Source organism: Lepidochelys olivacea (genome assembly GCF_965140295.1).
Source record: "Lepidochelys olivacea isolate rLepOli2 genome assembly, chromosome: 18".
NCBI lineage: Eukaryota > Metazoa > Chordata > Testudines > Cheloniidae > Lepidochelys > Lepidochelys olivacea.
Genome location: NC_140428.1, coordinates 14,577,358 through 14,602,516, shown reverse-complemented (window position 1 = coordinate 14,602,516; position 25,159 = coordinate 14,577,358). Strand labels below are relative to the sequence as shown.

The following is a 25,159-nucleotide window of genomic DNA, read 5'->3' as shown; positions in this document are numbered from 1 at the left end:
TCCATCCTAAGTGCAGGACTCTGCACTTGTCCTTGTTGAACCTCATCAGATTTCTTTTGGCCCAGTCCTCTAATTTGTCTAGGTCCCTCTGTATCCTATCCCTACCCTCCAGCGTATCTACCTCTCCTCCCACTTTAGTGTCCTCTGCAAACTTGCTGAGGGTGCAATCCACGCCATCCTCCAGATCATTAATGAAGATATTGAACAAAACCGGCCCCAGGACTGACCGTTGGGGCACGCCGCTTGATACCGGCTGCCAACTAGACATAGAGCCATTGATCACTACCCGGTATCTATGTTATTTGAATATATATACGAACACTAGGATGGCTGTCCACTCACTTCCCTCCATACACAGCAGGATTAACACCATCATTCACACTTGAGCTACACAGTATAAAAATGAGAAAACAAATGGGCCTGATACATTTGCTCTGAATCCGCCACTCTGCATTTCAGCCAGCAGGGCGGCAGCACTTGCTCCATTAGCGTAACAATCCCTGGGTTGGGGCTCTCTGCTTCTTCTGAGATGCCCCCGTCACACAGCAGCTCCAAACCAGCACTGACGTGGCAGGACCTCATTGCTGGCCTCAGAAAGCAGCCAGGTTGTGCCACGCATTCCAGCTCAACCCAGAGCCTTCAGACTGGGTCTTTTAAAGAGCCGAATTCTGCCTTTCCCTCATATAGGGCTGGACTGGCACCTTGCCATCTGCCCTGAGGAAGGGGCAACACAGAGTCGGGCTGCCTCAAGGGCCGGGGCTCAGTTTTTGAACCAACCTCTGTTTCCTGCACCGTGGGGGAAACAAGCCGTGGGGGAAACAAGGGGAAACAGCCCTTTTCCTGGCACAGCCCTGCTGGCTCCACTCCCCTGTCCACCTCTGCAGAAGGGGGCACAGCAGCTGGGACTGGCACTGGAGGTAGCTGATGCAGAGCTCCTTCCACCCCACCCCATAATTCTCCTCAGCAGGCTCACGGCATTAGGGGGTGGCACACTGAGCATCGCTATGCAGAGATTCCCCAGGGGACAGTCCTGAGGTATGACCCCCTTCCCTCCTTGGGCCTAATGGAGACTTCACTCCCTTGGGATCCCAAGCCCTTTTCTCTCCACTGGCCTGTGGTTCTTTAGGTGTGCGGCCGTGTTGTACTCCCAGTTCACCGTGTACTTATCAGACCCCCACCACAGCAGTATCTGAGTGCCTTCTCCTCTTTAATATATTTATTCTTCCAACACCCCTGTGAGGCAGGGCAGGGCTAGTCACCCTATGTTATAGATGGGGAACTGAGGCACGGAGAGACTGAGTGACTGTCCCAAGGTCACACTGGCGGCCTGTGATAAAGCCGGGACTTGAACGCAGGCCGCCCACGTCCAAAGCAAGTGCCCTAACCGCTGAGCCATCATCCCTGAGCTGTGTCACATAACTAGGGCCCTACCAAATTCACGGTCCATTTTGGTCAATTTTTCACGGTCGTAGGAGTTTAAGAATAGTAAATTTCATGATTTCAGCTATTTACATCTGAAATGTCACAGTGTTGTAATTGTAGGGGTCCTGACCTAAAAAGGAGTTGGGGGTGGGGTGAGGTTTGCAAAGTGATTGTAGCGGGGGGTTGCGGAATTGCCACCCTTACTTCTGCGCTGCTGCTGGCGGGGCACCTCCTTCAGAGCTGGGCACCTGGCCAACAGCTGCTGCTCTCCAGCCACCCAGCTCTGAAGGCAGCGCAGAAGTAAGGGTGGCAATACTGCAACCCCCCCTAAAATAACCTTGTGACCCCCCCGCAACTCCCTTTTGGGTCTGAACCCCCAGTTTGAGAAACACTGGTCTCCCCCCCATGAAATCTCTGTAGTATAGGGTAAAAGCACCCAAAGACCAGATTTCATAGGGGGAGACCAGATTTCACAGTCCGTGACACGTTTTCCGTGGCTGTGAATTTGGTAGGGCCCGGTGCATAACCCTGGGAAGAGGGTACATCAGTGCTGGCCTGTGATGGCAGCTTTCAGAACCCAGGACCGTGGAGCCTGGGAACGAAATGGGTGGGAGGGGATTAGTCTCTTCACAGATGACAAGTGAAAAAACTGCACAGTGCCTCCCTCCTCCTTTCCCCCAGACCCACCAGCTAAGAACAAGGGGCCAGTCGTGACAGTGATGGCAGGCAGCTAAAAGCAAAGGTTTCTTCACGCCAGTGGGATGCTCAGAAGAGTCAGATACTGTGGCTGGGTATAAAAAAGAAGCTGGCTAATTTTTATGCGCATTAATAAACACTGGTGCAGTCATTATGCCTGTTAATAAAGAGCTAATCAGATTTTATGCTTCAGGATGTGAGCAGATCATGTGTGGAGCTGAGGAAGGACACGGAGGCCTGGACACCCCATATCTCCTCACTGCACAGCCGGCCGGGTGTAGGGAGCGTAGGTGCACCCCCACGGAGAGAGACTAGATGACCAGATAGCTCTTCATTAATCCACCTGTTTCTGAGCGGTTGGATGGGATCCTTTTGCTGCTACAGCACAAGCCCCTTCCCCTTGACTGGGAAGCAGCTTCCTCCTCGGCTGTTAGCAGTCGAAAGCCCACACCAGTGCGGGGCTCAGATGCCAGCCAGCAGAGGGCGCTGGTGCACACACACCAGCCAGTGGGTGACACGCCCGTGACTACGGTGGAATACAGGTGGGTTAGGCGATGGCAGGATGGGTGATCTCCCCTTGCAGGGCCTGCGTGTTTGCCCTGCAGCCAAAGGCAGGGGTGCCAAGGGCAGCTGCTGCATCTGGGCAGAGATCAGCAGGGGGACACGGGCCAGAAACCATGAATCACTGAGATATCATCAGCGCGTCTCGAAACCTGCTCCCCTATGAATAAGCATGAGAGCGAGTCACTCATTAGCCAGCTCTGGCCTTCAGAGACAGCGGGCATTGGTGAGCTAATGAGACAGAGTCCCACCCCGGCCACAGCCTGACGGGCGGTTAATCGCCTGTGACGGCCTGACATGATGTCCTCCGGTAACAGGGAAAGGCGGCAGCGGGTTATTTGCCTCCTCATCCATCTTCCCAGAATCCACCTGTGTCCCTTGATTCCCCACTGCTCAGAAACACCCCTCTGGCTCCATCCTCCTGCCCCCGCAGGGCTGTGATCTGAGTCAGGGTTCCTTAAGGCACAGCAGCAGGAAGAAACGCACGGCAGCCATCTGGCCACGCTCCCCACAGAGCGGGCCCTGGCTCGCTTTGTGCCACAGCAGCCCCGGTGCTTGGCACAACCGTCTCATCTCTTTAGCTCACCACCTGTCTTCTGAGCTTGCTTGGCTCGGCACAGGCTCCTGCCATTTGGGTTCTGGGCCCCTCCCGGAGCTGAGGACGAGCGAGGCAAAATGTGTCTGCTGAAATGGCTTTCGGGGTAAAATGAAGAATCGGCGACACCAAACTGGTTCTCGAATTTGTGTTGGTTTCGACAAATTGCTCGAACCGGAAAAAAACACCCTCAAATTGCGGTGACTTTTTGGGTTCAAAATGATGCTTTGTTTTGAAGTGTCTTTCAATTTTAATGAATGGTTTAAAGAAAACCATTAAAAACCACTCAAGGTTGGAACAAAACCATTTTTTTTTCTTTTCCAGATTACGAAAATGTTTAAAAAAATAATCTTTTTTTCAGTTCCATCCAAATGGATTTTGGTTTTTTTTTTTCAGATTTTTCGGCATTATCAGCAAAGTAAAAACTCTGTTATTGGCCCAGCTGTGCTCAGGAATGGGAGGTTGCTAAGTGCTCCTACCCCTGCTGAAGAGAGGATGTTGCCTGGCTGGGGGAGCAGCCAGTAGTTCACAGACAGGAGGCCACCGCCAACCCGGCTATGAAGAACCAATGTCAGCTCCGTGGGCAAAGCCCGTCTGCCTGAGGAGCAGGGCTGGCCGAGCGAGCACTCCGGCATGTGGTGAGGGCACATGCTGTATGGCTGGGAAAGGGCTCCAGGGGAATTTCCAGATGGAAGTTCTCACATTGGTTCCAGCTGGCAACTTGACTCAGGAAGAGAGCAATGGGGCTACTGGGGCGATGGGAACTCCAACCGGAGGAGTCTGATGGAGCCTACTGGGATTTCCAACACGTCGACTGTCCAGGAAACACCTGGTGAGGGGAAATAGCCAACTTCTGCCTCCATGCATGGAGACATTGGTCACCTGCAAGATGCAACAGCGTGGGAAACATCTGTCCTTCAATCTCTCAGCATGACCTAACAGCAGGGGGTGGCCATGTGGGCAGCAGCCGCCAAGCTCCCAGTACTGCACCATTAGGCTAGTTGCTCTGGAGCGGACAGCTGTAAAAATCAAGCTGGATCTTTGATCTGTTGCCAGCACAAGGTCAGAGAGTGCCAGTCCTGACACAGACTCCAGCCACAGCGAATCCAATGCGCTCACCCCCTCCTCTCCACTCTGACTCTGCAGAGAAAGACACAACTTCCGTAGAGCAGACCAGGCGCTTCGCTGATGTGTAAGAGCTTAGCCCCAGTGTTCTTATAATGCTGTAGATGAGAGCATCAGAAGAGCCACCATCATAGGCTGCCTTTCTCCTGTGGGTTGTTTGTCGGCGGGGACAGACACAAGGCAAAGCACCGGTTTGTCACATGCGCCAGTAGATTAGCCAAGGAGATGCGCAAATGCTACCATTTGGTGGTGTAGGGTTTGATTCTCAGACCCTGCCTTTTGGCTCACAAGTGGTCAGAGGCCGAGACCCTGAGCCCCCAGGACTGTGGGCAGCTGTAAGTGTTGCTGGATGGTTTATGGGTGCCCTACCCAAAGACGGGCCTGAGCTGCAGAACTCAGATCTGCAGCCAAGCATCCCCAGTGTTCAGGGACTGGAGGTTCTGGTTCTAGTTTAGCTGCAGACCTGACTCCTTTGGGGAACACTGGGCTCACGACTGGAGACTGAGTGACAGCTAGAGGGTTGGGATCACTGTGTGTGGGAGGATGGGATGGGAGGAGCAGAGAGCACCAGCAGATGCTTTTGCACGTCCCACGCTCACACTCATGAACACAGCTCCCCCTTGGCGGGGTCCAGATCTGTAGCAGGAGCACAGCGCAGCTGTCCTAACAAATCCCGTGGTGCACTGACCAGCAGGGAGGTGGGGCAGGCATGGGATGGGATCTGCTTCCAAGCTTTCATTTTGCTGAGCTTCATTCTCCGCAGATACAAACAACCTTCTCAGCAGCAGCTGTCTCTGCCTGGTCCCTCTTGCTCATCGTGATGCCACTGCCTGATCTGAAGCCAGGCACCATCAACAGGATGATCAAGTCCATTGGCTCCTCTTGCTGTTTGAGGATGTTCCTCTGCCAGGCCTCTTCAAGCTGCTAGCCGGATGGTTTCAGACAGGAGAGCTCCACCGTTTCCTTCCACTACATGGGCTCTGGGTCCTTTGATGACAATCGGTCTCAGGGTTTGGGAGGAGAAGAGAAACGGAACCTGGCTCTATAGGAACTTCCTGACACAAGGACTGGATTTCAGGTGGCGAGGAACTCTAAAGCTTTGGTGTCCGGGAGCAGATTTGGGTCAGTCTGTCCTACATGGATTCCAGTGGCTATGCCTTTCTCTCCCCTTGTTAATAGTTCATCTGGATAGATCCCTGGACTTCTGTCCCAGCAGAGTGGTGGAATAGGCTTTATCATGGAGAACAGGGGTACCTTTGGCAAGTCCTCTCTCTTTCCTGCTGCTTCTAATCTTGCTCTGCATTAATTCATGCTGACTTTACCCACCTGTTGCAATGCAAATCTGGCCGTGTTACTCCTGCCCTTGGGCTGAGGGGAAATGCCTTTATGTGTATGTAGGGGAGAGGAGGCACTGACAGGTCCTCGGTACTCAGAGCAGAACAAATCTTGGAGGAGGAGAAAGGCAGACACACAGTGCTTCTCAGGGAACTAGTGATGAGTTAGTCCCAAGGTTTGGGGAGATCCAGAGTTGGGAAGTGCCTGATCCAAAGCCCACTGAAGTTCACAGAAAGACTGCCACTGATTTCAGGGAGTTTGAAATCAGGCCTCAGAAAAGTTTGGCCAGGGCCACTCACTGGTTTGAATCGAATCCAGGATTTGGCAGGGACAGAAAGCTGTTATCACCTGATAACTCAGTGATGATCTATGAGCAATGAGTTTGGGGCCTCTGTTCAATGCTTAGGGAACCCACAGATCCTGCTCCTCAACAATCCCCGTTCAAAATTTTACCCCAGCACCCACATTACTGGGGCTAACGTACATGCGTGGCCAGTACTGGAAGAACAGGAGAAAGGTGTGCTGGCAAAGCTCCACGGCTGTTTGCTTTTGAGAGCACCATGGAGATTCCCTCCCTCCAACAGTTAGAGGGGAAGAAATTAGGACTTCAAATCAGGACTCTCCTTTACACGGCACTGTTACAAATACAGTCTCGCCCCATACACCTCCAGTGAGGTGCAATGAGCCAGCATTTAGCACCTCTGAGGTTATGCTTGTTGAAGTGAAGGGAGCTCCAGTTGGCAGTCTCACTTCCTCTTTTTCACCTGTTTGGCAACACTTGCTTTGTGAGGCCTGCAAACGGTACGGGGCTTTCTGGAATGCCTGCCATCTCGGTCATCGGCAGGGAGTGAAAAATATCTGACTTTTTTTCCATACAAAAAATCAAAATCCAACTTTTTTTGGGGGGGGGGGGTAAACATTTTTGATTGTCTAAAACTGAGCATTTCTAACCAAAAGCAAAATATTTTTACCGAAAATATGTTTAGTTTTCAAAAAACAGCTGGGTTTTTTGGGTTTTTTTGTTCATCCGTCTGCTTTTGTTGTTGAAAAATCTGAAAATTTTCAGGATAAGATGCTGTAAAAGTTCCCAGGAAAAACAATTAGCATTTTTTTTGGCCAGTTCTACTGAGGCTAATTCTCACAGGATCTGGTAACTTGGACTCCCAGCTGGAAATTTACAACAGCACCGAAAGCTCAGATGAACAATCTGCTTCATAGAATCATGGAAGATCACGGTTGGAAGAGACCTCAGGAGGCCATCTAGTCCAACCCCCTGCTCAAAGCAGGACCAATCCCCAACGAAATCACCCCAGCCAGGGCTTTGTCAAGCCTGACCTTAAAAACCTCTAAGGAAGGAGATTCCACCACCTCCCTAGGGAACCAATTCCAGTGCTTCACCACCCTCCTAGTGAAATAGTTTTTCCTAATATCCAACCTAAACCTCCCCCACTGCAACTTGAGACCATTACTCCTCGTTCTGTTATCTGCTCCCACTGAGAACAGCTGAGCTCCATCCTCTTTGGAACCCCCCTTCAGGTAGTTGAAGGCTGCTATCAAATCCCGCATCATTCCTCTCTTCTGCAGAGTAAACAAGACCAGTTCCCTCAGCTGCTCCTCGTAAGTCATGTGTTCCAGTCCCCTAATCATTTTCGTTGCCCTTCGCTGGACTCTCTCCAATTTGTCCACATCCTTTCTGTAGTGGGGGGCCCAAAACTGGATGCAATGCTCCAGATGTGGCCTCACCAGTGCTGACTAGAGGGGAATAATCACTTCCGTCAATCTGCTGGCAATGCTCCTACTAATGCAGCCCAACATGCCGTTAGCCTTCTTGGCAACAAGGGCACACTGCAGACTCATATCCAGCTTCTTGTCCACGGTAACCCCAGGTCCTTTTCTGCAGAACTGCTGCTTAGCCAGTTGGTCCCCACCCTGTAGCAGTGCATGGGATTCTTCCGTCCTAGGTGCAAGACTCTGCACTTGTCCTTGTTGAACCTCATCAGATTTCTTTTGGCCCAATCCTCCAATTTGTCTAGGTCACTCTGGACCCTATCCCTACCCTCCTCCCAATTTAGTATCTACCTCTCCTCCCAGTTTAGTGTCATCTGCGAACTTGCTGAGGCTGCAATCCATCCCATCATCCAGGTCATTAATAAAAATGTTGAACAAAACCAGCCCCAGGATCGACCTCTGGGGCACTCCGCTTGATACTGGCTGCCAACTAGACATCAAGCCATTTATCACTACCCATTGAGCCCGACATTCTAGCCAGCTTTCTATCCACCTTGTAGTCCATTCATCCATTTTTTAACTTGCTGGGAAGAATTCTGTGGGAGACCATATCAAAAACTTTGCTAAAGTCAAGCTATATCATGTCCACCGCTTTCCTCATACCCACAGAGCCAGTTATCTCATCACAGAAGGCAGTCAGGTTGGTCAGGCATGACTTGCCCTGAGTGAATCCATGTTGACTGTTCCTGATCACCTTCCTCTTCTCCAAGTGCTTCAAAATGGTTTCCTTGAGGACCTGCTCCATGATTTTTCCAGGGACTGAGGTGAGGCTGACTGGTCTGTAGTTCCCCAGGTTCTCCTTCTTCCCTTTTTTAAACAAGGGCACTATATTTGCCTTATTCCAATCATCCGGGACCTTCCTTGATCGCCACGAGTTTTCAAAGATAATGGCCAATGGCTCTGCAATCACATCAGCCAACTCCCTCAGCACCCTTGGGTGTATTAGATCTGGCCCCATGGACCTGTGCATGTCCAGCTTTTCTAAATAGTCCTTAACCTGTCCTTTCACCACTGAGGACTGCTCACCTCCCCCCATACTTCTCTCAGCATCTCTGAGTCACCTGAACATGGCTTCTGCTCTGGCCTGCAAACCACATAGCTGGTTATCTCCCAGAATTCTTACACGTGCACCAATCCAGCCAGGCCTTGTCCTCAGCATCAGGGATATTCACCCCTTCTACAGATCCAGGGTCTGCCATGGATTTGGGAGTCTCATTACCCAAAGGGGGGATGCAACACTGCAATCTGAAGGGACATGAGACGTGCGGTGAGGGTTGCGTAGTGAAAAATACTCTCAGCACACAGGGAAACCAATGGGCAGGTTAAGTCCTGCCTCCCCTTTAAGCTACTTCATTTAACAATCACACAGTGACCTTTTCATTGTGCAGTGTGTCTGCTGAATGGGATTTTCTATATTTTTTTGCGCCAGCAAGAGGAAAGAGATAATTAATCTTGGGTGCTGGAACCTGAAATATTAATGAGGGTGGCTTTAATCCTCTCTGGGCTGAAAAATAATGGACTGAGAGGAGCAGCTTTTGCTGTCTGATATGCTTGGAGAAAACAGCAAGGATGCAAGATGCTTCCTCTCTTCTTCCTTTTGAAGTGCTGGGGCTGTTTTGGAGAGGCTCTCATTGAAGAGTGAATTGCTTTACAAGCGGGGGAAGGAGCCACTTTCATAAAGTCAGCACGATTTGGAGCCTTGTTAGTTCCAGCGTTAGTTGCTAAAGACAACTGAGAGCAGAAGATTCCCCGCCTCTCTCCCATAATTTCCTTGTTATACTGAGTTTTCTGCTATGGAGACAGGAATGTGTCAGGAAAGAGGGGTACAGTCAGCCAGGGGTGGGAAGGGGGAAATGGACAGCTTAGCTGATTGGTCATGCGCTAGGAAACCCTTTGATTCTGCAGCGGCTGATTTGAATCCAGCCCAGATAGTGCTGAAGATAGTTACCCTCTGATGACTGTGATGGGTGCAATGAGTTTCGGGGAGAGGAGCTCTCTTTCTGGTTCCTGAGGGCCACATCACAAAAAAACAAACTTTCCTCTCTAGCTGGCCGGCGCGAATGGATCTGCCTGTTGGCTCCCTCAGCAGACATGGACTCAGGACAGCCTTCTCCCCCAGTGTGGGGCGCACTTGCAGGGTTAGCACAGAGGGTGGCTGGGCTGTTGCTGGCCATGCTGTGCCCGCTCTAGGGACAGAGCAGGACTCCAGGGCCGACACAGCCACCAGGCAGGAGGGTGAAGTCCGTGCCGGAGTGGGTGCCTTGAGCGGAAAGGCTAGAAGACCCACTGGAGGATGTGGCTACACTGATGAGTCTGGGCAGTACTTTCAGTGCAAATCCCCCTCTTCCTTTGCATGTATGGCTGGGACCCCTTCATGGCATCCCAGGGCTTGCTTGTTTAACCCTGGAGTGCAGCTCTTTAAATGCACGCTGGGCGCGAGGGGAAGATTTGCTTTGGCTCCTATTGGATAAGGGCTGTTTTGGTATCCAGAGCAGAGGAATGTCTATGAACTGAAATAAAACAAGTAACTTAAATGATGCTGAGTCCATTAAAGGTCAATGGATTCTTGCCCATGAAGCAAAGAGCCTTGAACTGCCCCCAGACAGAGGTGCTCTGGCAAAGACTGGGGGAAAGGGACAAGCTTTGAAGGTCAGCAAACTGGCTCCATCCATCACAGCAAGGGCAGATCTAGATGAGAGGATCCCTTGCCAAAAATGTCCCCTGCCATGAGGTGCTTGGCCCACAGAAGCCAAGATCTGGGCGTGGCACGCTCAGTGCGTCTCTGTAGTGGGGATAGAACATGAGGCGTGAGGCAGAGGAGAGTCCAAACCTCCCAGGGCCACCCCACAAAGGCACCGTAAGCTTTGGCCCGGCTGGAAAGCAGGTGGTGCTGTGGGCCCAGACGGAGAAGCACTGGCAGGGCAGAGCTGGTTGCTGACTAAGCCTTGCCTCTGGCCACAAGGTATTTCCCTTCCTCCACTCTTTGCTCAGCATTTCTCTGGGGACAAGGAAAGGGTGCCCCAGCCCCCCTTATCTTTTGTCTAAAGGAGCCAGCTGGGAGGTTCGGGGCTGTGGGTGTAACAGTGAGCTTTGCTCCTTCCGACTGGGTGCCACAGTGGGTGCCCGCTGCAAAAGGCTCTCGGGGCCGTGCCAACCCTCCCCCGGGAGAGACCCTCAGACCGATGGGTCAACGAGGGCCTGGAAAGATGCCGGCTTCAGGTGCAGCGCTGGCAACGGAGGACACTGAGGCCAAGCCAGCCCTTGCGGATGTGGTGGCTGCCCCATTTCTGGTGGCTGCCATGGGACTGGGCACAGGAGCCAGTGCCATTCAGCACAAGGGCTGCGTCGCCGGGGGAGAGGGCTGGAATCTGCCCCAGCGCAGAGAGCCAGGTAAGAGGTGTTCCGAGGGCCCCACCTTGGCCCCTCGGCCCAGTGCGTGAGGGCGCCCAATGGGCCTGGCAGAACAATCTCCGAGGAACTGGTGTGTGGCCAAGGCACTGAGGGAGAGAGGTGAATGTGGTGCAGGGCAGGAGGGGAACTGAGCGGTTGCAGGTCTCAAACATTCCCCTGGGTTAGCAGAGGGTTAAGGAAGGGGCTGAACGAACAGGCAGCCAGAAATAAGGGAGAGTAAAGGAGACTGACTCCTGGAGCAGCCAACACAGCGTATATCCACTCATCACGCAGCCGTGGTTAAATGCAACCCCCTCTGGGGAGCGTAACAGCGCAGCTACACCACACAATGCTGTAGGAGAAACGAGGGACACCTGCAGAACAGCCAGGGTAATGCCCGCTGTGGCAAAAAGCGCCAGGGCATCTTTCACGCTTGCAAGTGGTCAGAAGCTTGGTTTTACGTCTCCTGCAGGACACGGCCCTTCTAGCAGGACAGCCTCTCCCAGCATCCCCCCTGCTCACCCATTAGCCCAGTTCTGGCTCAGAGAGAGGAGCATCTTCTGATGTATATCTGGCATTACTGCCCCGTACACCCCAGGTATGTGCCTTGGGGGGGGTCACCCCTCCAAGAGCTGACAAGGCTTAGCTCCTGAGAGCGAACAGAATCACAGCTCAAGGTGCAGTTCATCATCGTAAGTAGCGCTTATCTAGCGTTTTCCATCCAGGGATCCCAAAGTGCTTTACAAAGGAGGTCAGGATCATTATCTCCATTTGACAGATGGGGAAACTGAGGCAAGTAAGTGTCTTGCTCAAGGTCACCTGGGAATAGAACCAGTTTCTCAAATCCTAGTCCAATGGTTTCTCCACTAGGCCATGCTCCATTGCAGCGGGCACCGGGGAGGGAGGGAAGCAGCTTCCCTCAGCTGATCACAGAACCCAAGAACCCCCATAGAACCTTGCCTGATAGAACCTAAGAACCCTAAGCTTGAGCGCCCGGGCTCCAGTTAGAGCCCCGACGGCCACACTGCTCTTTTTAGCACCCATGCTCGAGCCCCACTTGCATGGATCTGTCTCCCCAGGCTGGGAGGCGTGCCACCGGCTGCTGTTTAGACACACCCCAAGGGTCCTGACTGCCACCCCCTCCCATAACCAGCAGACACAGAGACCCAAAGAAGCCCCTCAACCCACAGTCGGCAGGCCTCCTTCCATGCCCAGGCAGGAGCAGAAAGACTTGGAAAGCAAAGCAAAGGGTAGGAAAGAGTGTGGGAGGGGAGAGAGATGAGCAAGAGAGAGAAAACACGGTGTGGTAGGAAAGAAAGGGTGGGGGGAGCTGGAGGAGGTGGGATGGGAGAAGGAGAGAGAGGATGAAAGAGAGAAGGAGCGTAAGGCCGGAGGGGTCTTTATCACCCTAAACCAGACAGACAAAAGCCGAGAGCACTGCGAATCAGACATGACGCCGTGTCCCTTTAAACCACCCCGCCCCCGTGCGCGCCTTACCTAGCGTGACCTCGGCCTGCATGGGCATGGAGAGCGCGGGGTGCTTGACCTCACAGCTGAAGAGCGCCTCATTGTCTATCTGCGGGTTAAGCGTCCACATGAGCATGGCCCGCACCTCCACGGTGCCGTCGCTGAGGGGGATGTGCGTGTGGTGGAAGTAGTAGACGGGCTCCATGTTGTGGACCCACCTCGGGAACTCCCGGCTCACCACAGTCTCTGGGATGATCTCGGTGGCCGGGCTGAACAGAAGTCCCGGGTCAGGGGTGAGGCTCTTGAGGGGGTCCTCCGTGTAGGGCCGCCCGCCCCGGTCCTCCACGTCCAGCAGGGATAGGGACTTCTGCATCTTGGTGTCATCCAGGTCGCGGTTCAGCAGGTTCCGAGCAGCTCGGCCGTCCTGTAACCCGGCGGCGCTGGATGGAGGCTCCAGGAGGGGCACCACTTCTATGAGCTCCCCGTCTCTCTTAAAATACACCTGGGGAGGGAAAGAGGGAGGGCCTGGGTTACTGCTGGCCACTCACCCTGGGTCCCAAAGGACGCCCCCCCCTCACCTGCTGGCAAGCACACAGGATTCACAGGAAGAACAGGAGGACGTGTGGCACCTTAGAGACTAACCAAGTTATCTGAGCATCAGCTTTCGTGAGCTACAGCTCACTTCATCGGATGCGTGCCTTATATACACACAGAGATCATGAACCAATACCTCCTCCCACCCCACTGTCCTGCTGGTAACAGCTTATCTAAAGTGATCATCAAGTTGGGCCATTTCCAGCACAAATCCAGGTTTTCTCACCCTCCACCCCGCCACACACAAACTCACTCTCCTGCTGGTAACAGCCCATCCAAAGTGACCACTCTCCCTACAATGTGCATGGTAATCAAGGTGGGCCATGTCCAGCATAAATCCAGGCAGAGTGAGTTTGTGTGTGTGTGTCCCCCCCCGGGAAAAGGGGGGGGGGTGAGAAAGCCTGGATTAAATGGATCACTTTAGATAAGCTATTACCAGCAGGACAGTGGGGTGGGAGGAGGTATTGTTTCATGATCTCTGTGTGTATATAAAGTCTGCTGCAGTTTCCACTGCATGCATCCGATGAAGTGAGCTGTAGCTCACGAAAGCTTATGCTCAAATAAATTGGTTAGTCTCTAAGGTGCCACAAGTCCTCCTTTTCTTTTTGCAAATACAGACTAACACGGCTGTTACTCTGAAACCAAGGATTCACAGGGACAGCCAGAGTCCCAGAGACAGGGGGGGACTCGATGGCGCCGCATTGGCAGCTCCTTTCTGTGCCAATGAGCCTGCTCCACTCTGACCCCCGTGAGCCGTCCGTCCCTGGGACCAGAGCGTAGCTTCATCCAGCTCTTGGCCTCTGTGGGGCTGCCCATTGGACAGACACTTGTCCGCTCGGGATCACAGCAAACACAACCCGTCCCATCCAGGCCACTGAACGGCTGTTGGACAGCAGCAACTTCCAGCTACGATCTGCCCTGGCTAGATTTGAACCAGCAACCTGGGTCTGAAGGACTCTGGGTCGCACTGAGAGGTGATCTGAGATGGACTCTCCCACCTTCAGACTCCCTGAGACCCCAGTCACCCGACCTACTGATGCATACGGGGACCTAAGTTGGTATCACACACCAAGGAGCCAGGAGAATGGGCAAGTCAATGTGGTGGTGGGGCGGGGGACTCCATTAGCTTCTACCTTCGTATCCCCTCTTGGTCTCTTTTGGTGCTTCTCCATAAGGCTGGTGATCTCTGGCAGAGGTGAGCCGAGACTAGAACCGGGGTCCGCTAACTTTCTAGGCCTGCACCTGGCCACTGAGCTAAAGAAACAGCCCTGCCAGTAATAGTCACAAGAGACGCTGCGCTATGTTACCCACAATGCCTTCCAGGAGCGACAAGGCCAGACAGGCTGAGGTGGCCAATGCCAGCAGAGGACGGTTGGGCAGCGTGACAGGGACGGATGGCCAGAGAGTCACTGGGGTGGGACACAAGTTGGCTCCCTGAGGCTGCCTGCATGAGACATTATTCATCCAGCACTGTCCTCTACCGCTTCGCTGACCCCAGCCTCCTCACTGATCCTGGGACACAGAATGTGTGGGCAAGGCAGAGGGGAGGGTGTGCCACTAGACAACAGCCGATGATCTCTCTGTGCAGGTGCAGAGATGAGCCGGAGTGTCCGAGTGAGGTGAGTGTGTGCGAGACACGGGTGTGTGTCTGTCTGTGTCACAGGCTAAGAATGAGCGTGTGAGAGAGCAAGAGGACGCAGGACTGCTCATGAGCAGCCGAGTGTGAGGGGAAAGTCCAGAGGGCATGAGAGAGAGTTGGAGAGGGTGTGAAGTGTCTGCACAAGAAGGTGAGTGGGGGTGAATGTGTAGGGGGTGTGCATGTTTATCTGAGAAGGTGAGTGCATGCATGAAAAGGTGAGTGTGTGTATATAGTGTGTATCCGAGAAGGTGAGTGTGTGCAGGGGGTGAGTGTGTGTCTGAGGTGAGTGTGTGAGGAAATGGTGTGTGAGCAGGGTGCGTGTGTATGTCAGAGTGCTCACGAGGGCAGCAGCCATGGGTGCGCGTGTTGAGATCTCAGGGTGAGTGTCCCTCGCAGACACAACAATGCCTGCGTAGGGATTTTGAAAGCCACTCTACAGCAGAACTGTATTCCATTTCAAAGCACTCCTTCAAAGTCTCTGAAGTCCCGGTGTAATATAAAGGCTGCAGGACTCTTCGGAGATAAGTGTTTGAAAAATGACACAATATTTTTATTTAAATGCCTTGAACATCAGAATGCAGAGGCTGGAATAACTCCTGATCCTTTGACAGAGCAGAGAACCCCCCAGTCTCCTCTGTGTGTTTATTTAAAGGAAAATCATTCACAAACTAAGTTCAGAGCCTGCCTTCAAAAAAGCTTAGACAATAAAACCTGCCGAAGACATCACCTGATGCAGTGGACTAAGGCCTTTGCTGTGAGCCTGTATGTTCATGTGAGTGCCGAGCAAACGAGAGCATCTAACAGCGTTTCCCTGGGGAAACGGGGGGGGGGGGGGCAGAGGCTGGAAAGAGGTGAAGGTGGTGGTGCCAGTCAGAATCTGGCCTGAGCTGGCAATGAGCATGTAGCACATGTGAGATGAGTTTGGTGGATCTCAGCTTCATTCCTGTGGGCAGGTTTAAACATCAGTAAAACCTCAATCATGAAGCACCTTTGGCTGTTGGGGCACACACCCAGGGACTATTCACCTTTACAGGTGGGCCCAGGTTTGGGAGAAACATCCCCTGCTGCTGTCTAGGCTGGACCTGCTCTGGGCCACCCAGAGGACTCCTGTCTTCAGAGCTGTCAGTCTGGCACCTTCCCCCAGAGCGAGACTCAGCTGAAAACAATCCATACTTTGCATGGAGGGAACTCCTAGTGCCTCCTAGGACCCTCCTCCACCTCCTCACAGCTACCCCCACCATCCTCACTGGTGCCCACCACCACCCCACCTGTGCCTGCTATCCCCAGGCATAGCCTCTGCCACCCCCACTCCCTCCACCACTACTCCCCACTCCACCTATACCCACCGCTGCCCCCGCTCCATCCATACCTACCTCTGCACCTGTGCCCATCACCGCTGCTTGTACCCCCTGCCACTGCTAACCCCCACTCCACCTGTCCCCACCACCTATACCTAGCATCGTCCCTGCTCCATCCATACCTACCGTCCCCACCACCTGCATTCACACCCTCTCCCTGACCCATCCCCATCCCCACCACCCCACCTATATCCCCACCCCCACTGCCGTACCTCCCACCCTTCCTGGGAACTGACAACAGGGTGCTGCCTTTCTCCTCCCTCCCCAAGGCAATGGCATTTCTCCCCAGAGCCTGTGGCTGCACTATATCCCACCTGAACCGCTCCTCCCCGCACCATGCCCCCCCTTTACACGCCCACCAGGGTGTCTCCAAGGGCAGCAGGGCTAGCAGAGACAGGGCCTGGCCATCTTTACCACCATCCCACAGCAGGTGTAGATGACTCAGTGCCCTGACACTTGTGCTCCCAGTCACACCTGGCTGGTGTAGACCAGGAGGCAGGGGGAGGTATGTATCACAGCCTTCAACAGCCCCAGTAGGGGGCACCAGCTCCGCCTGGTCTCCACCATGGAAGCCTTTCGAGCCTGGCGGGCAATGACATTGGTTTGGTCGCAGCTTGTGGGTGATCGGGAGTGGATTTCACCAGTGACGTGGGCAGGAGTCCACCTGCCAGCTCTGCCGATGAACCTCACACCTGACTCACCGCCCCGCTGTTATTCCAGTCCCAGGCATCTTCCTTCAGACTGCGCTGCGGGATGAGTCTGTAAAATCAGGAACTAGCGTTTCCCTCGTGGTTTCAAACTAGATCTGGCCCCTGGCCTTCAGGGCACCACGGCTGGGCTGGACGGCTAGCCCAAGCCAAGGCCACTCTTCTTCCTGACATCCCTGCCAGCCGGACGGGGTCCCAGTCCCAACCGGACTGACTGGGGGGCAGATTTCTTTGTTGACTGGAAGAAAATGGAACCTGATTCCGATGGCGGGGCTGGCTGCTGCCTGGCATGCAAAGGGTAAAACCCATTCGTCTCAATCTCCTCCACACAAGGCCAGTTTGATTCAGGGTCTCACCAACCCAGGACGCTCAAGAGGCTGAAAAACGTCCTGGTTCCTGGCTGGCACATGGCTTGCATTTTTACTTGGTGAGGCACAAACCTGTGCCCAGCCAGGTAACATACAGGCCGTTTACCCTGTCTGACCCCAGTAGATTCCTCTGCAGCGCGGCAGCCACAATTCTCTGGCACATGCGTCACTACGGACAATAAGACACTTCGCTTCAGAGACCGCAGCCGTGTATCAGCACCAGGCCCAGCACGGAGTGGAGCTGGGGCCAGAACTGAAGATGGTAGGTAACGAGGGCCCTGGGGGTGAGGGTGGCTGGGGATCCTACAGGGGAGATCAGCCCTGGGAAGGAGGCCGGAGTGGGGGGTTACTATTTGCACCGGGGAGAAGGATCCGAGGAGGGGTGGGGAAGCGCGTCTACTCCAGGGCGTGCTCCACGCAAAGCATCAGGCCCATTCGCCCGCCATCCCGCATGTCTCAGCTTGGACTGTAGCGATGCAGACACATGGCGCATGGGAACGTCCCTCTGGCCTGTAGATGACTCCGCTGCACCTGATTTCATTGCACCTGCTGCAGGCTCTGCAGATGCCACCCTGCTGTCTGGGCAGGGCAGGTGGGCGCTGCCGCCCCTGTGCGCCCTGTACCAACCCCGCAGTGCGTGCACGAGTGCCTGCATTGCATGAGCATGGCTTGCAGGGCTGGAGAGATGGACGGCTCGGCAGGCCGGCAGCGCCAGGTATGCGGGGCAGGAACCAAAGTGCCACGGGGTCTCCCGTGCGCTTGCTGTACTCACCGCCGGGGCAGGCTTCGCTCCAGAGACTATGCAGACCAAAGTGAAGTTCTGCGCTTGGTAGCGGCTGAAGGGGGCGGGCGTGTCCGCAGCAATGACTGAGATGGAGATGGGAGGCGCTGTTGGGGAGAAAGGCCAGGATTATTACCAGTGCCCTGCTATGGTGCCCTGAGCCGCGCCGAACAGAGATCGGACAAGGAGCCTGTCCCACGGGGCTCGCCAGCTGGGACTGGGACAGGGCAGTGGGGAAGAGGGTTGGGACAGGGCGAGCCCCAGAGGAACATGTGGAGACTCAATGTGCCCCCCTCCCCAAATACACAAGCACCCCATATACGCACCCCACACGTACCACACCAGTGCACGTGTAAGCCACACACCTTCTGGGTGTGGGTTCTGTCCCATCTAGTGGCACCCAGACCACTTAGAGAGAGAGGTTAATGAGTTTGCCCTACAGCCTCAGCGAAGAGCCAGTTGGCTTTTAGCTCATGCCGTAGAGGGTCATGCACTAAGCTCCAGAGGTCCCCGGTTCGATCCCAGCGACCGGGGTCTGTCGGCATTACACACTCTGACACACACTTCCAAACATCGGCCAGACCCACTTCCCCCCCGTGACCCGTAATCACACTTGTGTACGTGCTGTGTACACATGCATGCACAAGGTCATGCTCCACCTAATGCACCCCCCACAAGTCTGTGTACACACACCTGTGTACACAACACAGGCGCACATATACAGTACCGCATGCAAACACGGGAACCCCCCCATGCACCAATATATTACTAATATACATGCATATACCACGCCAGATCATAGAATCATAGAATCTCAGGGTTGGAAGGGACCTCAGGAGGTCATCTAGTCCCACCCCCTGCTCAAAGCTGGACCAATCCCCAATTTTTGCCCCAGATCCCTAAATGGCCCCCTCAAGGATTGAACTCACAACCCTGGGTTTAGCAGGCCAATGCTCAAACCACTGAGCTATCCCTCCCCCCGATCACCCATGCCCTACCCCTCACACCCACACACATATACAGAACGCACTGCAGAACCTCCCCAGACACACATGCCTTCTACGACACCAGCCACGGTACATCCATACCCCCCCATAACCAGGTGCCCACACACACTCCCCCACGCCTCCCCCTTGCCCTCTTGTTCTGCACCCCCACCCCCGAGGTGTGTTGCAGAGCAGGTGTTAGCAGCGTGTGCAGTTGACCAAGTTCATGGGAGAATCGTAGTTTCCAGTTGGCCAGACCGTGACACCTCCCAGCCCCGAATGAGAGCGGCGCATGCGTTCTCCTCCCCCGCCATTACCATGGCACGCCGATGTGTGAGTCGCGGCATCACGGCAAATGTCACTTCGGATATCTCCCCTGGCTCCTCGGCAGACGGCTCCAAACAGCCTCGCCTCTCAGCGAGACCCAGCCTCAGACGGAGCCGGAGGCCTGGGCTGTCCCAGCACAGAGACTGTGACGTGGCTCCCACCGCTGAGCTTCCAGCTCCCAGGAGCTGGCCTTCCTCCTGGCATTGACCAACCTGGCCGTCCACATGGAGGAAGGTGGACAGGCAGCCTCTCTGTCACCATGGGGCCTTTTCCGAGCATGCATCCCAGCAGAGATCCTCTGGGCAGTGCCCACGGACTCCCCTCAGAGCAGAGGGCACTGTCTGCGGTTCTCTGCCCCACGGATCCCTCATTTTTCAACCTCTGACCTCACTCCTGTCCCTGCTTTCTTTGCTCCAAGCCATTAGCTGATCCTGGGGTCTTTGCGGCTCCTCCTTCTGCTGAGGTGTCCCGTCCCACAAGGATCAAACGGGCTAGTGTCAAGTTGGGATGGGAGCAACGCCCTCGTTAACTCGGCATTCGTTATTAATTGCCATCTCCTACCTACTTTTTGGTAGCGTCTTGGTGGCCAACCGAGATCAGGGCCCCCCCGGTGCTAGGCACTGTGCAGGCAGAGTATGGGACAGTCCCTGTCTTGGCAAAAGGTGGGAGAAAGTGCTATTGTCCCCATTGTACAGATGGAGAACTGAGGCCCGGAGAGATTCAGTGACTTGCCCACAGTGAGTCCGTGGCACAGCTGGGACTAGAACACAGAGTGCCTGAGAACTCACACTCCACACTAGAATGCTCCAGTGCCTTAACTGCATGACCACCCCCCTGCTCCGAAAAGCTGCTTTAGCTTAAAAGCAAATAATAAGAACTGTGACAACAATACTAACAAACTCTCGGGCAATCTGACCCTGACTCTCACCATAACTGGTGTTTTTTCCGAAAACCCCAGCTCCTGGAGTCAGGTGATCAAGTGAGAATCTTGGCTTTCATCAAAAAAGTTTCTAGTTTCTGTGGTGGTGGGGAAAAGCTTCAAAACGCGACCCGAGCATAACCTAAAGGCCAAACCCCAGAAGGCAAATAAGACCCCGTGGGGCTGGCAATACTGAAAACTAATCACGAGTGATGCTTAGCAGGTCTGCCGCACCTTTCAGCCAAAGTTCCCCTAGCCCGTCACAGACATTGACTGTGTGAGTGTCACTGCCAGGTAGGTAGGTAGGTATTGTTTAACTGCCTGTTACAGGTGGGCACATGGAGACACAGGGCACGGCCATGACTGGCCCTGGGTTCGCCAACAAATCACCAGCCAAATGGTGGTTTGCACTATTGTTTGCTGAAGGGCTAGGACCTGATTCTGCTCTGAGCCCAACTCTCCATCAGTCTATCTCCAGAGCATGGGCTCTTCAGGGCGGAGACAATGGGCCACAGTCTCTGCTAGTGTAAATGGACATTGCACCCCTGGAGATACCCCGATTTACACCAGCTGAAGACCTGGGCCTTTCTCTGCACATGTACAGGGTCCAGCATACGTTGGATGTGATGTATACCTAAAAATGTGTTGGCCCGTTTAAATCGGGGGCATTACAGGGCTGCAAAACCTATAAACCAGAGAAGGGCCCGATTGAAAACCACAGAGCCGAACTCCCCGAAACGCTGCATCCGGCTGGATGGTGAACTTTGCAGCATGGGCCTGCCTCCGGAAGGACTGAACCAGATCCCAATGTGACTGGACTTGGAAAAAGTTTGGCCTCAGATCCAATTCCGGATCCAAACCCCACAGCTTGGGCAGGTGTGTAATGACGACATATTATCGGAGCCCCAGAGTGTTTTCGTGGCTTCTAGCCACACAGAAACGGCATGAGTGAGGTGCTGCCCGGATCCCACGCCCATCCCCTTCGTCCGCTACTCACATACTCACTCTCCTGCACCCCCACCCCCCCAAAACGTTCACGCCATCCAGTTAATCTAGGTCCCCAAGCACACTTGCCAGCAACACCCTCCCTTCCCACTGCGGCATCCTCCCAGTGCAGGGGGAGTGCGGTGGGACCTGGTACCAAAGCAGAGGAGGGGAGGAGAAGTGGGGTACCGCTGCAGTGAAAGGCAGGGGGCTAGTCTCCAAGGCCTGGGGACAAAAGACCCTGCCGAGTGGCAAGCCGTAAATTTAAATCTTTTAGTCAGATCGGAGGCGTCGCCGGAGAGAATTCAAAAAGCCCAAACAAAACAAAAGGGGGAAAGGAAAGAGAAAGCGCCAGCCCTCTGGTTTATGTGAAAATTAACTATTGAACTGAGCAATAACAGCAGCCGAGCCGGGGCCCCAACTGACAGGAGAGATAAACACAAACTACCGCATCTGTAGTTGGCAGCAAGGGCTCCTTTTATGTGGCAGCTGCTCCGTAGCTTGTGCAAGCCCTCTGCTGCAGGCTTCTACCTTCCCGCACAAGCCGGCCCCTCCCGTCGGTTAATTACAGTGCAGAAAACGTTGTAAGAGGGCTCGTAAATTTCTCATCTCTCTCCACCCCCACCCATGGGTTACCCCTCCCAGGCCATTCGCTCGCTTGGGCAGAGAGACACATCTCAGGCCGCATCGTCAGCCCCACTGCGCCTCCATCCATTCCCCTCCTGCATCTCCAGTAGCTCCCGCCTTTTATGGGCCAGTAAATCAACACACTCTTCTCTTCCCCCGCCTGTGGGAACCTATTCACATGCTACTCCCATCCCCTCTGGGCAGCAGGAGGGGAAGCCTGATGACTGCTTAGAGCAAAATGGAAACAACACCCAGAGGCCCAGAGTCTCCTTCTCTCGTGAGCAACTGCCTCTTAAAATGCAAGCTCCAGGGCCCTAGTTTATAGGGTGCTGGTCTCAGGGAGACGAGTGGGAGACACAGAAAGCGGACGGCAGTACTGATTGGTGGTAGCAGAGCTAGCTAGCTCTCGGGGTGAGACCGTCGGAGCTCTCTGGGATCATGCTCTGATTGGTGGTGCCCTCTGGTTTGTGTCATGAGACTGCCGGTGCCCGCTGCTGGGCGGCACGGGACCGCTGGTGCCCTCTGACCGGTATCACAGAATTGCTGGCACTGTGACTAGCAAGTCCGCCTGTAGCCAAGCCACCTCAGACTGTGGTTTCACCAGATACCATGCTTTAACTGGGGTGTTTGTTCAGCAGTTGGATGGGAGACGCCCAAGGGAAATCCCAGCTGCTTTTGCAGGCAGTGCAGGTGATGACTCAGTAGGGGGCGCTCTTCTCCCTCTGTCTGGACCAATACCCCCGCTGGGCCGCATCCACAGACAGAAGTGGGGGCTCCGGTCCCTTCAAATCACAAGCCTGCAGCGATACTTCACCCTCACACACAGGGCAAAATCCTGACGTCCTTGGCTGAGACATCCATGAGCGTTCTGCCTGTGTAAAGCCTAACAGCTAACGCTTCGTTTGCCAGTCGCTGTATTGGGCGTAGGATCAGCCCCTGAAAAAAGTCTCTCGGCTTTTGCTCATCAGGCAGAACAGTCCCCATTAATAGTCGTCCCCACTTGTAGAGCATAGCAGGAGCCTTACAACTGGTGGGGTTGCCACGGGCCAGATCCCAGCTGGTGTAAATCAGCGTAGTGCCAGTGAAGCCCAAGAAGCTATGCCCATTTACACCAGCTGAGGACTTGGCCCTGTGGGCTTTACCCGCTATGAGAATCGCTAGCTGGATTTCCAGAGACGGAACAGTTCCATTTGACAAACACATGCCTGATTTTAAAGGTTTTTTCCCCCTCCTAATAAAATAAATCAGCAGCCACCAAACAAGCAGATTGTTCTGCTCGGCAGTCTCCCAAAAGGCATCTCCTGGGCTTTAGTTTGGAGCATTCTGGTTTGAAAGAGCAGCCAGCACGACTGCCATTGTCTTCTGAGTGCACAGAGTATTAATCGGTTTACCCTCGGCTGGGTGCGGACTTCCCAGTGATTCACTGTTCCTCGTCCACGTCAGGCAGTCACATTTTGGGAAGCCTCCTTTGGTTCTTACCAAAAAAGATTTTCTGCTCCACTTGTCTCCTGACGGAGGTATGGTGTCCCAGAGTAGCACCCATCCCCTGGCAGTAAGCTGGGAACATTATGGAATCGTTCTGTTTCGCCTGGGATGTTTTTCTGACTATGTCAGGAAAACAAATGGCCCAGTTATGATAATTTATAGCACAGTAGTGCCAAGAGGGCCAGACTGAGATCAGGGCCCCATTGTGCTCAGCGCTGTCCACATGTAGCGAGAGAGACAGCCCCTGTCCCAAAGAGCTTACAGCCTAAATGGGTAAGACAAGGGGCAGGAAGGGGATCAGAGAAGGGAAAAAACTTGCCCGTCACCCAGGGGCCCAGCCAGAAGCGGAAGCCAGATCTCCTGAGTCCCAGCTGAGTGCCCTAGCCACTAGGCACTTCTACACTACACTACTACACTGCCAATTTCTACAAGCTGTTCTGCACCATTAACTCTAGCTGGCTTGCAAGTCAGTGCTAGGGTTGGATGCAGAGAGAATCCTGCCTCTCTTGGGTTTACCACCATTCACCCAGACCACTTAGAAGGAGGGGGCCCTCCCATTACCTGATACCAACAAAGATCCATTAGCGTTGATGGGGGTCCAGCTGACCTGTTCTTGCCTGGGGCAAGAACCCACTTCAGCTCCTGCTGCGGGACTTAAGCTTTCATTTTAATAAGTGCCCTATGCTGCCCTGCTGGTCGACGAGTTATCCCTGTGAACATCCCCAATGCAGTCACTCCAGCATACTAGGGAGGCAATGCGGTCTAGTGGCAGGGCACTGGCTAGGGAGTCAGGCCACCTGAGGACTGTGACCTTTGTGCATGTCACTTTCACCACCTGGTGCCCGTTTGCACACCTGCATTTTGGAATGCAGGTTCTTTGGGGCGGGCGCTGTCTCAGATGATCAGGGGGAGGGAGAGCCTGTCGCACCAGAGGTGACTAAAATAACTTGGGTTGTCTAGCCAAGCAAAGCGAAGGCTGATCGCTCTCTATAAATACACCAGGGAGGGAACCCCAGCTAAAGGACAACACTGGCCCCAGAACAGATGGGGATAAACTGGCCAGGAGTAAACTGAGGCAGAAATTAGACGCAGGTTTCTAACCATTAAAAGAGGAGGTTCTGGAGCAACCTCCCACTCGGAGCAGTAGAAGAAAACTAGTTTTAAGATGGAGCTTGATCAATTTATGAATGGGAATATATGACGAGGCTGCCTGCAAGAGCAGGGCCTGGACATGTTGACCCAGGAGACCCCTTTCCCGTCCTACATTCCTATGTGTGTACACAGCACCTTGCACAGGGGGTGTCACAAGGCGATCCTGTAGTTAATAATAATTGTACCACTGGAATAAGGCCACAGTGACTCAGGGGGGATAGACTGGAACCCCGCCACTGTCTGGTACAAACAGGTTACAGAAGATAGGTGTATCCATTGATAAAATGCCCCTGAGTTGGTATCTTCCATTTTCAAGTTTGAGGCTGAGCTTCCTTGGGCACGTCCCTCCCCCTTGCCTCTGGCTTCAGAGCAGGGAAATGCCATTCATCTTCCCTCTCAGATTCTTTGACAGAGCACCATGTGTGGCTTGAATGGGGTCCGCCTTTCCTATGTGCCTTGCTCTCATCATCCGTCTTCCCGGGACGTCTGGCAGGTTGAAGGTCTCTGCCCCTGCAAAGAAGCAGATGAGAACCGGGAGAGGGGCCCAAGGCAGGCCATTCCCGAACGTGGCAGCAGGTGGAAGCTCCCTTTCATGTGTGGATCGTTTTATCGGTTGTGATGAGCGTGGGGCTTGGGGATTTCCCACAAATTGTTCTCAGAGGAGGTGCGGCAGCAAACGTGAGCTCGTTAAGAAGGTATGCAAATCGCAGCACATGCAAATACACCCTGCAGCTGAGATTAGACTTGCTAGGCAAGGCGCCGGATTCCCCTATGGCACCTTCACAGAGGGCAGGATAGAAAAGGACAGACGTAGACGCGACAACGGTGGCTTAACTGGCAGAGATGAGATGGC

The 25,159-nt window shown here is 54.0% G+C and overlaps 1 protein-coding gene across 3 annotated transcripts in view; it reads right to left on the bottom strand.

The window, feature by feature from the left end:
- Window positions 1–25,159, bottom strand: part of IGSF21 (immunoglobin superfamily member 21) — a 267,450-nt gene that overhangs the window by 10,037 nt on the left and 232,254 nt on the right. For all 3 annotated transcript variants that reach the window (XM_084651925.1, XM_084651926.1, XM_084651924.1), the window contains exons 5-6: window positions 17,818–17,933; window positions 12,410–12,881 (exon numbers count right to left, since the gene is read on the bottom strand). In XM_084651925.1, the coding sequence (XP_084508051.1) occupies window positions 12,410–12,881; window positions 17,818–17,933 (588 nt within the window). The remainder of the gene's footprint in view (window positions 1–12,409; window positions 12,882–17,817; window positions 17,934–25,159) is intronic.